Below are 12,316 nucleotides of genomic sequence, written 5' to 3'. Positions count from 1 at the left end.
TGGAAATTAATTCTACTCTGTATTACATAAGAACATAAGAAATAGGAGCTGGAGTAGGCCATTCGGCCCTTGTGTTAAAATCTTTTATCTACTTTGTAGTTTGCTCAGAAAATGAGCTGGGCAATCGAGCTTTGTGACTGCAAAGATTGAAAATGTTTAATCCGATAAATAACTGATCGTCTTTGCCTACGGGGTTGGTTTGGTTCGGTTCATTCCAGCTGCAGTAATTGTCCTGTGGTCACAGCAGACTTGACTTGAAATAGGTTAAGCTGCCGTTTTGAATGGAACAGCAAGCTGGGCATGTGAATGGAAAAGTAGGGGTGATCCAGCTTGTGAAGAACGAATTGTGTCCAAGATGCACATGCGTTGCTTGCTTTCTTTTTTGGTGGGGTGGGAGTGTTGGACTACAGCTTGCAATGTGGCGCATGACGTTCGGAACTTCCACTGCAACAGAGATCCCTCGTAGGGCGCCTTCTGTAGGCACTGTTCAGTCTCTGACATTGTAAAACAGACTTTTTTTTGTATTGTTAAGCAGAAAACTGCCAAGAAAGGGGGCTGGCCCAAAGGAAGGAAAAGGAAAAAAGCAACCAAGGACAGCAATGCTCCAAAAGCCCCACTCACTGGGTACGTGAGATTCCTCAACGAGCGTCGGGAGCAGCTTCGGGCGCAGCGACCGGATGTTCCCTTCTCCGAAATCACCAGAATGTTAGGAAACGAGTGGAGTAAACTGCCTGCGGTTGATAAGCAGGTACTGAGCGGGTGGGCTGGACACCGAGCGTAACGGTGGATGGTCTCTGAACACCCACAACTGCAGACCCCCTCGGAATATGGATACAAGCTCGCAATAGTTATTTGTAGTAGCAGAGCTTGCATGTGACATGATCTACAGAGCTTGCATGAACACGTGGGATGGGTGGCCTTGAAGACGTAATGCATTGGTGGAACGATGTGCTGTGCCACATGTCGGTGGGAAGCAAGTCTGTAGGCTTGATTTCCCCTGCGTGGTAAATTCCCATTGTAAGCCAGTCTAATCTTTATGCAGTAGGGGTGGTTGAGTTGACTTTCAAATGTTTTCATGAATCTCAGGAGCTGTGTTTTTTTTTCTCCCCCAAAAATTTGAGGACCGTGAGTAAAGAGCCAGGGCCCACACTGGGGGACAGCATCAAGAGTAAGAAGATGCGATAAATTGAAAAGCTACAATTAGATGATACCAAACTGGGGTTTTGAAAGCTTCAAGGGTGGTGAGCAATGTTCCCTCTAATTTGCGGTCTAAGTGTGCGGTCCCTTTAAATTTGCTGCGTGGTATCTTCCAGCTGCAGCAGCTGATGAGCACCCTGTGCGGGACCTCCTGATTGGCAGCCGTGCACCTTAGGGGGAACATTTGTGGTGAGAGGTGAGAAGAAAGACCGGGGTTAGCTTGTCCTTTGCAGTGGCTGGAATTAAATCAAGACCTCCTTGTGGGAATCATCGATCTGCAGCAGGTGACACTGTGGTACAAGGACGCACTGCACCTCACAAGGTGGCCTGTCCACTTGCATTTAACAATAAAGCTGTCTATAGTAATGGAAGTGACGAGGGAATTGATTTGGCTCATTATCATTCTTTGCTGGAATCACACTCTTGTAGAAATCATGCATGGACCAAGCAGAGGTTGCTGCGAGTGCACTGAGTGCATATATTCTTAATCATGTTGTGTCCCTGTGAATACCCAATTTGCCTGTCTGTAGTGCCCTGTGTAGTTGCTATCTAGGTGAATACTTGATCAGTTTGTGTTCTCTGCTTGGCACCATCCCTGTAAATTCCGAATGCACCCCGTCCCTGTGACCCTTTGTCTTTCTAATCAGTCTGTTCTGTCTATCCAGCATTATTTAGACGAGGCGGAGAGAGACAAAGAGCGTTACATGAAGGAGCTGGAGCAGTACCAACAGACTGAGGCTTACAAACGGTTCAGCCAGAAAGCAGGTGACAAACGGCACACAAAAGGGCTTAGCCAAGGTAAAAATCTTGGTGTTAACTGAAATATTGAAATTTTGGTTTTTATCCCTCCCTTTGTTGAGTTTCCTCATCCCAGCCCTCTGCAAATGGCAATCTGAAGACATTTTTACATGAAAGGAGTGCAGCCAACTGCAGACACAACTCTTCCCTCAATTGGCTGCGTCCCAGAATATAAAGATCAGGTTCAGAGAACCAACATCACCAGCGTTCAGGAGAGAAAGATAAAATTAACCAAAAGAAGATGTTGTATTCATGTTGTCCTCTGACTTAAACCAGTGACCAAACGGAGCTTAAAGTCTAGTATCGTAAGTAGGCTGATTCCTCCAAGGCAGGACCGGTTAACAAAGCATAGGGGATCCTGGGCTTTATAAGTGGAGGCATAGAGTACAAAAGCCAGGAAGTTATGCTAAACCTGTATAAAAAAAACTGGTTCGGCCCCAGCTGGAGTATTGTGTCCAATTCTGGGCACCACACTTTAGGAAGGATGTGAAGGCTTTGGAGAGGGTGCAGAAGAGATTTACTAGAATGGTTCCAGGGATGAGGGATTACAGTTATGTGGAGAGACTGGAGAAGCTGGAATTCTTCTTCTTACAGCAGACAAGATTAAGGAGAGATTTAATTGAGGTGTTCAAAATTATGAGTTTTCATAAGCATAGCCTTAAAGCAGAGAAGGCTATGAAGCGATTTGATAGAGGTGTTTAAAATCATGAAGGATTTAGATAAGAGAGAATAAAAGAGAAACTGTTTCCAGTGGCTGAAGGGTCGATAACCAGAGGGCACAGATTTAAGGTGATTGGCAAAAGAACCAGAGGCGACATGAGGAAAAACTTTTTTACGCAGCGAGTGGTTAGGATTTGGAACGCGCTGCCTGATAGGGCGGTGGACACAGATTCAATAGTAGCCTTTAAAAGGGAATTGGATAAATACTTGAAGGAAAAATAATTGCAGGGATATGGGGAAAGAGCTGGGGAGGTAGGACTAACTGGATTGCTCTTCAAATGAGCCGGCGCAGACTCGCTGGGCCAAATGTGCTGTACTATTCTGTGATTCTATAACTAACGCACATGGATGTTATTTTTTTTTTATATCTCCCCTGTCCTTTAGATGAAGGATCCCGAGCCAATAACATTCCTGTTACTGAGGTAGGACTGCTAATCTATTATTTTTACCAGCACAACAGCTAAGAAACGATGAATATGTAAAAAAAAAACACCTGGAAAGCAACATGGATTTGCCTTAATTGTAATTGAACTAAATGAGCCTCATGCCAATGCCCAGCCGGGGGGGTGGTGGGCTGCTCTGCAACTGGCCATGACAGCAGTATTTTTGCTGGCTTCTTCCACTGAAGGCACTGGGGTACAGTTCCACAGGCAGCATCAGTCTTCCGGTACCATACCCAACTGGCCATTCTTCATTTGTGAGTTCAAGAGGACAAGTGCTGGCAGTTTATTCGACTGTGGAGGGCATCACGGCCAGGACCAATCCTTATTTCACCTGACATCCACATACCTCCGCCCCCTACCCTCATCCCATCTACCGCTGAAACCCTCGTCCATGCTTTTGTTATCCCCAGACTCGACTGCTTTCATGGCCGGCCACCCATCTTCCACCCTCTCTTAGACTTGAGCTCATCCAAAACTCTGCTGCCTGTATCCTGACTTGCACCAAGTCCCGCTCACTCACCACAACTGTGCTCGCTGACCTACATTATCTCCGGGTCCACTAACACCTCGATTTTAAAAGTCTCATCCTCATGTTCAAGTCCCTCCGTGGACTTGCTCCTCACTATCTTTGTAACCTCCTCCAGCCATACAATTCTCCCAGAACTCTGCACCCCTCCAACTATAGCCTCTTGCACATCCCCCACTTCCTGCACACGTTTATTTAATGGCACTAATTCAAGCCCGGGATATAATCTTTAAATTTCCAGTGTGAATTGAGAGCATTTATAACAAAAAAAAAAACAAAAAAAAAAAACTTCTGCAATTGCTTGAGTCATGAGTGAATCATGAAGTGTTAGCAACATTGCTCATTTGACCGTATACCACCTGAACAATTACTTATGAATGAGGTAGTGGTGTGACATAAATATTACAGTTTCTTAAATCAGATGGAGTTGCTGTACAATAATGTCATGACCAGATCTTCATTTGTATTGGCCCATGTGGAGTAGTTGAGAACACCACCTTTTCCCAAAACCAAACAGGCAGCAGGGACGGGATGATGGGCGTTACCATGACTTCAGTTTTAATGTTGCCTTATTGGTGTGAGAAGTTAATTGATGAGGAAAGCCTTCACACCATAAGCAGAGAAGAAAATCAGAGAACATGGATTTTATTTCTTTAAGTTTATTTTGTGTGCCAGTTTACTTTTTCAAAATTTCCAGCAGCATGCTCCAAGAAACGTTCCTGCTAAGGTGCGCGGCCGCACAGCGGCCTGGAGATCCCGTGCAGGCCGCTCACCGGCTTTTCAGTGCAAGAAACCGCGCACGTGCGAAATATTGAATGGGCCGCGCAGCCCGTTAAAGGGACTGCGCATCCAAACAGAATTTACAGGGAACATTGGTAACAACCCGAGGAACAGTCACAGTGGCTTGCAGGATCCTTCCACTGAAGTCTTTTAAGCAGTAGGGTTTGGTGTAATGTTATATTCCAGGTGCATGCTGCACAGTCCCAGCTGGTGGATGAAGAATCACTGGGGAAGGTGGGAGATGGAAATTCAACATTGAGAAAACACAGGGAAGTTGTAGCCAAATTATAAAGGAATTTTGTTTTAAAAACTTTGGAAGTTTGACAAATAGTGACTTGTACAAATGACTTGTGTGTGTTTACCAATAGCTGACACATATATTCCACTGAATTTGCCTCAGTTTCGAAGAAATTGTTTCCACAATGGATCAGATGTAGGATTTACATTTCCTAGAATGATGTGGATAGTGGTCCAAAGAAAGCCCTGTGGATTGAAAGATTAGCTTACACTAACTTGGAAATGACAGCATCTCCAGTGAGGGATGTGCTATTTCCATGAAATAAGCAACAGGAATTGCTTTCTCTGCATTATAATGACATCTTGGAATGATGTTCTGGACTGAAGTTCATTGGATGCTGCTGTTTACCAGAATTGATGTTGCAGAAGTAAAGAATAGAACGTGTGCCAGTTAACAGACTGGAATGTGTTTACATGAACCAGTTATTCGCAGACCCACTCAGTTCCCCATAGATTAGACTTGCAAGTTTCTTGTATTTTGCACTTGGGTCAAGGTTAGCTTTATCAATAAGCTCATAACCAGCAGGGGTGGTGTTAGAATCATGCAACCCATGCAATTACACACAGCCCCGAGTGGATTCAGTGAGAGATCACCTGCACAAATGGTAATAGCTGATCCTGATCATTTTGTCAACTATTTTTATATCACCTATTGCAAACAGGCCTTTCAATGTGTGTGGATTTGACACCAGGTTAAGTAGATAAAGATAGACTTGCATTTCTATAGCGCCTTTCACGACCTCGGGACATCCCAAAGCGCTTTACAGCCAATGAAGTACCTTTGGAAGTGGAGTCACTGTTGTAATGTAGGAAACGCGGCAGCCAATTTGCGCACAGCAAACTCCCATAAACAGCAGTGTGATAATGACCAGATAATCTGTTTTAGTGATCTTGATTGAGGGACAAATATTGGTCGGGATACTGGGGAGGAATCCCGTACTCTTCTTCGAAATAGTGCCATGGGATCTTTTACATCCACCCAAGAGAGCAAGTGGGGCCTTGGTTTAACGTCCCATCCGAAAGACTGCATCTCTGACAGTGCAGCACTCCCTCAGCACTGCACTGGAATGTCGGCCTAGATTTTTGTGCTCAAGTCTCTGGAGTGATTATTTAGTATCATTGACTACAAGGCAAACACCGCTCCTGACAACCAGCTCTGAAGGCAATAGATGGAACTCATTCAAGATGTTTTGTCTGGTAGCTCCCCTGGTGAACCAGTAAGCTTGTATCAGTCTGACGAAAGGTCATCGACCTGAAACGTTAACTCTGTTTCTCTCTTCACAGATGCTGCCTGACCTGCTGAGTATCTCCAGCATTTTCTGTTTTTATTTCAGATTTCCAGCATCTGCAGTATTTTCTTTTTGTGCTGTTGTAGCTTGTATCAGTGATTAGTTAAGCCATACAGACCGTGAAAGCCCGAGGTTCCATCCCCAATCTGTGCTTAGTTAGCTGATCTCATCCAGGACACCATCCAGGACAAAGCAGCCCGCTTGATTGGCACCCCATCCACACCTTAAACATCCACTCCCTCCACCACCGCCGTACCGTGGCTGCAGTGTGTACATTCTACAAGATGCACTGCAGCAACTCGCCAAGGCTTCTTCGGCAGCACCTCCCAAACCCGCGATCTCTACCACCTAGAAGGACAAGGGCAGCAGGTGCATGAGAACACCACCACCTCCAAGTTCTCCTCCAAGTCACACACCATCCCGACTTTGGAAATAAATCGCCGTTCCTTCATCGTTGCTGGAAATCCTGGAATTCCCTCCCTAACAGCACTGTGGGAGCACCTTCACCACACCGACTGTAGCGGTTCAAGAAGGCGGCTCACCACCACCTTCTCAAGGGCAATTAGGGATGGGCAATAAATGCTGGCCTTGCCAGCGACGCCCACATCAGCCAGGAATTCCACTTCTGATCACTGTCTGCGGCTGGAAAGCAAATGTTGGCTAAGGACTGAATCAGGTTTAGCTGCCATGCACTCCATGGTCAAATAGCCTACCAGCCCACTCACAATGGCCAATTGGTCAGAGTAGCAAAGGTCTACTGGCGACTGGAAGCCTACTGCAGCACGAGTCAGTTCCTGCAGGAGAGGAGAAAATTGGCACAAACAGTTATGGGGGTGAGGGGGGAAAAGATTGGTCAGTTTCTTGTCGAGGCTTGTTGCCTCCAGTAGTAATTTTTTTTCCCTCTCTCTACCTCTTTTAGAAGTCACTGCTGCCGAATAGCTTTGTCAGAGGGAAGGGGTAGCCGAGGAGACAATAACCCGCTTCCAAACTTTTGTCAGTCCATTCTGTAACCATTTGTTAGAGTGCGCACAGAAATAGCCTGTGGTGGTTTGACCCCTGTGCTGTTGTTTTTTTCCCCCTCTCTAGATTGGTGCCTCCTCTCCACTTGACACCTCTCCCTGACCACTTACATAGATCAGAGACTCTCCACGTGGATCTGGGGCTGGCGTTAACCCTAGCTGGGACAGCCTTTGGGAGCAGGAACATCAGTTGTAGCATATCAGGGCAAGGTGACAGAATTTTGGCAGCACAGACTGGGAGCAGATCACTAGCCCACCCTTTCATCCAGGTTGATGTTTAAATGTAAAAGTTTTGTTATTGGAACTCACTGTCTAGTTATTCTGACAACTTGCTGACAGCTATTATTTGTACTGCCTTTAACTAAAATACTGGACACATTCTAATGTAGGGAAATTATTTTGGTGAAAGGAGAATGCTGAAAAACATGCTCTCTTTATCCAGACAAATCTGTATCTCCCATACCTTTGCCGTGTCAGCTGTGGCTCAGTGAGGCAGCACCCTCGCCTCTGAGTCAGAAGGTTGTGGGTTCAAGTCCCACTCCAGAGACTTCAGCACAAGAATCTAGACTGGCACTCCCGGTACAGTACTGAGTGAGTGCTGCACTGTTGGGGGTGCCGTCTTTCGGATGAGACATTAAACCGTGGCCGCGTCTGCCCTCTCAGTTAGCCGTAAAAGATCCCGTGGCACTATTTCGAAGAAGAGCAGGGGAGTTCTCCCTGGTATCCTGGCCAATATTTATCCCTCAACCAACATCACTTAAAAAAGAACAGATTATCTGGCCATTATCACATTGCTGTTTGTGGGAGCTTGCTGTGCGCAAATTGGCTGCCGCGTTTCCTACATTACAACAGTGACTACACTTCAAAACGTACTTCATTGGCTGAAGAGCTCTTTGGGACATCCTGAGGTTGTGAAAGGCACTGTATAAATGCAAGTCTTTTTTACACCCTGAAATGAGCTTCCGACCACATATCCGCAGCATAACAAAGACCGCCTACTTTCACCTTCGTAACATCACCTGTCTCCACCCTCGCCTCAGCCCATCCGCTGCTGAAACCCTCATCCATGCCTTTGTTACCTCTAGACTTGACTATTCCAACGCACTCCTGGCCGGCTTCCCACATTCTACCCTACGTAAACTTGAGGTCATCCAAAACTCAGCTGCCCGTGTCCTAACTCGCACCAAGTCCCGTTCACCCATCACCCCCTGTGCTCACTGACCTACATTGGCTCCCGGTTAAGCAACGCCTCGATTTCAAAATTCTCATCCTTGTTTTCAAATCCCTCCATGGCCTTGCCCCTCCCTATCTCTAATCTCCTCCAGCCCCACAACCTTCCGAGATATCTGCGCTCCTCTAATTCTGCCCTCTTGAGCAACCCTGATTATAATCGCTCAACCATTGGCGGCCGTGCCTTCTGTTGCCAAGGCCCTAAGCTCTGGAATTCCCTCCCTAAACCCCTCCGCTTCGCTACCTCTCTTTCCTCCTTTAAGACACTCCTCAAAACCTACCTCTTTGACCAGGCTTTTGGTCACCTGCCCTAATTTATCCTCATGTGGCTCGGTGTCAAATTTTTTGTCTTAAAATACTCCTGTGCCGCGCCTTGGGACGTTTTACTACGTTAAAGGCGCTATATAAATACAAGTTGTTGTTTAAATAGATTTTTGATTTATCTCCATTCGAAAACAGTGTTTATATTCCTGTTCGTGTTCCTCTGGCGTTGTAAATAGTCTATGGGGCACAAAAGTAAAATGTACCTTCACCGAGAGATGCAGTGAAAGAAAAGCAGCCTCTGAAAGCCAGCGGGAGCGACTATGCAGCTCATTGGAGCCCTAATGTAGTTCACGGCTTTGCGTCCCCAACAATGTTCCTGATCTGTGTTGTGGGAGGATGGCAAATGGGATGTCGAGGACTTCCTGAGCACTATGCAGGCCACTCTTGCATACTTCCTGGTAGCCGATTACTGAGCAACATAAGCAGAGCCTGGGGAGAAGGTCTCCAGCGTGGCCTCCTTTTCCAGTACTTGGTGAGGAGCGGCGAGGGGAAGAGAAAATAAATTGTCTCAAAACGTGTGGCAAGTACCTTTACAAGAGATCCTGTGGAATTTGGTCCCAATGTATTTTTGCAGAAAACTGTTTGATCTGATGACATTGTTAGACTCTTGATAACATGAATAGGTACAAAAGGAGGGAAAGAGCAGTAGATTTTTCCAGACATATAGAAAATGGGTTGTGACTTTTTTTTACAGAAGCAGGGTGAGCTGAAGGATCGATCGGTGTTGGACATTCCTATTTTCTCTGAGGAATTTTTAGACCACAGCAAAGGTATGAAGAGCCAGTGTAAATATTATAGCGCAGGGCATTCAACTACAGGGAAAATAACATCAAAGATTTACACAGAAATACATCAAAGTTAAAACATTGAAACAGCCCATTCGGCGAGCAAATAGTTCTAATGACATTTACCCACCCTGTTCCTGTATCCCTTCAACTGCTTTTCCTTCATTGACCTATCCAATCTAATCTTGTCTGTTGACAGTTTCTGTCTCAACCACTAACCCTGGGAGTGAATTCCACAGCCTCACAACTCTGTGTGTGAAGAAGTTTCTCCTGCCCTCAGTTCTAAATAATTTGTGTTTGATCTTGGATCTGTCCCCTCATTCTTATCCCCGTAGCTACTAGAAGCAGTCTGCTTCTATCTACCCTGTCCCATCTTTCATAATGTTAAACACTTTGATAAACAAAAAATACCCAATTGTTCAAGTCTTTCTTTGTATTCGTATTTCTTCATATCAGGCAGCATCCTAGTGAATCTGCGATGTACCCCCTCTAAAGCCTCAATATCCTTCCCAATACTGCACACAGTACTCTAACTGAGGGCTTAATAAGGTTTTATATAGGCTCAGCATTACATCTTGTCTTTTATATTCTATACCTCTTGAGATAAAACCGAGAATTCTGCCAGCTCTTTGAATCTGTACCCCCAAGTCCCTCTGCTCTTCCACACTACCAAGCCTATTTCAATTCAGAGTATAATTACTGCTGTTTTTTTAAACACTCATGGGAGATCTGCTAGTTTTCGTTACCAACTTTCTCATGTGCCCAATAGTTTGCATCCCCAGTTTCAAGATTGATCATTGTGTTTTTCTCTTACTTGCAGCCCGGGAAAGGGAGCTACGGCAGCTGAGGAAATCCAATATAGAGTATGAAGAAAGAAATGCAGCCTTGCAGAAGCACGTGGAGAGTATGAAAACAGCGGTCGAGAAGCTAGAGATTGATGTGATGCAAGAACGAAACAGGAACATTGTCCTTCAGCAGCACTTGGATACCCTGCGGCAGGCACTGACCTCCAGTTTTGCCACTGTACCACTGCCAGGTACTTCAGTCTTTTGTGGATTTAGGACCGTAGACTTTTAAGATGGAAAGGTGAAAATTACCAAGTCAGACTTTTTCAAAAATAGGAAATAAACTTGGTAACAAACGTCAATCAGACATGAAGGATGCTCTTGATTGCTACCAAAAAGTGTCACGAAAAGGATCGCACTTAGGAGTGAAGCAAAACGAACAAGCTCTGGCACATGCGCAGTTTATATATTCTGTATAGGAGTGGGGCAATCCATTATGTGATCTGTTGCCAGCTGAACTCCAGCAGTGTGTGGAGGACGTCCTCCTTGACGAATGCAGATGGTGCTACGGTACTATGACTCATTGAAGACCACGGTTACATTTTTAGTGAAGTAAGAAATCTAATCTGATAGCTCAGTAGTGGTACCAAGCCATACAGACTGGAGAAGGTCTCCAGGTCCAATCTCCAGTCTGAAGCCAGGACAGAGGTTGTGACACTACAGTTGGTCTTTACGTCCCTATGCTAGTGAGGGATAAGAACTTCGGGCAGGTTGTCACTCCAAATTGCCAACTAAAGACTCCTGCCAGAAAGTGCATATATATGGATGTCGGGCGAGGACGGGATCAGGCACGCTTGTCTAGGCTTGCACGTGTGGAATAGCCAGTTAGACAAGATATCAAAAAGATGCCACTGCTCCTAGAACTAACCCATTAGGAATAGACACTTTCAGAATAAGGAACAGAGAAAACAGGCAAAGAAAGATAACTGTGCTTGTTAACGAAGCTCACCTTGTGATGGGGAGTTGTCTGTTGTCATGCAGTAGATGTCCTTTCCATAAATTAGAAATATCCATTGAAAAGTTTTACAGGATTCTGTGGCAGTTTTGCTAAAATTACATTGAAACTAAGACCTGATTTTGGTTGTCGAGGATTCTTTATACTTTGAACGTCACAGGAATAATTGGACTTCAGGATTGCCCAAGGAATGGGATGTTATGTATCGAGTGTCTGTAATGGTGCCAAGATTCTACAAGGTGACTAACCCTGTCTCATGGGATCTGCGCGTTCAAAGTTAAAAATGGACACTCCGAGTATAATTACTCCTCGTCAAGGCTCACATTAGAATGACCGCTTGGGGGAGGTACCAGAGGGTATCCCAGCAGAAACTGATGCTTTCAGGAGGAGGGATGCAAAGATGACTGTCAAAAAAAAAAACCACTAGCATGTTTCTAATATTGTTGTAGTGCTATAAGTAGAAGTTTCCCATTTGTTTTTTTTACAGGTTCTGGAGAGACACCCACCCTGGATACGATTGACTCCTACATGAGGAAACTACATGGTGTTATTCTATCCAACCCCCAAAATAATGAGAATCTCATTGCCACAGTGCGCGACTTAGTAAGCCGACTTGACAGGTGAGGAGGCAAATACTCAATCAAAGAGCACTTTGTGCTGACCCTTCAGTATGCTTTGTGAGAGTATTGGCAGTCAGTGGGGAATCTCTGTGTTTGGCAATTCATTTGAGACCTAATTGGATATTCAAAACTATCTACGTGAATAACTGAAGCTACTATTTGTACAGTGAAATGGGCGGTGGGGCAGTGTGGTGCAACTTAGGATAAAAATTATAATACAGGTATAACATGACATCACCACAATATGCATCAGGGATCAATGATCAAGGACACCCATATATTATCTACAAGATAAACTCCCTCAAACAGATACGAGACATAAAAGTCTATAAACATTTTTTTTTTTTTTTACAACAATCTCCTTGATATTTCCCATTTCTACCTCCACCCCTGATTTGATGGTTGCCGAATAACTCAAGCGTGCAACCGTGTGACTGTAACTGTTAGAAGGCTGCAAGGTTGAGTCCTGGGAGTTACAGAGATGCTGG

General features: G+C 45.0%; 1 protein-coding gene and 1 long non-coding RNA gene across 5 annotated transcripts in view; one reads left to right on the top strand and one right to left on the bottom strand.

Annotated features, from left to right (window-relative positions):
- Nucleotides 1-12,316, bottom strand: part of LOC147097393 (uncharacterized) — a 145,382-nt gene that overhangs the window by 6,171 nt on the left and 126,895 nt on the right. The gene's annotated exons all lie outside the window — the stretch shown is intronic.
- Nucleotides 1-12,316, top strand: part of hmg20a (high mobility group 20A) — a 60,804-nt gene that overhangs the window by 44,447 nt on the left and 4,041 nt on the right. For 2 of the 4 annotated variants that reach the window (XM_085972333.1, XM_085972334.1), the window contains exons 4-9: nucleotides 536-748; nucleotides 1,863-1,995; nucleotides 3,100-3,137; nucleotides 9,318-9,393; nucleotides 10,229-10,444; nucleotides 11,696-11,828. In XM_085972333.1, coding sequence (XP_085828459.1) covers nucleotides 536-748; nucleotides 1,863-1,995; nucleotides 3,100-3,137; nucleotides 9,318-9,393; nucleotides 10,229-10,444; nucleotides 11,696-11,828 — 809 coding nt within the window. Of the gene's footprint in view, nucleotides 1-535; nucleotides 749-1,862; nucleotides 1,996-3,099; nucleotides 3,138-9,317; nucleotides 9,394-10,228; nucleotides 10,445-11,695; nucleotides 11,833-12,316 lie in introns of those variants that run through there. The other 2 variants (XM_085972336.1, XM_085972335.1) reach the window with 2 other exon arrangements.

This window comes from Somniosus microcephalus, chromosome 32 (assembly GCF_052327205.1).
Source record: "Somniosus microcephalus isolate GS21.2 chromosome 32, FLI_Smic_1.0, whole genome shotgun sequence".
NCBI lineage: Eukaryota > Metazoa > Chordata > Chondrichthyes > Squaliformes > Somniosidae > Somniosus > Somniosus microcephalus.
Note: the sequence above shows the minus strand (reverse complement) of the source record. Positions and strands in the feature narration are given on the sequence as shown.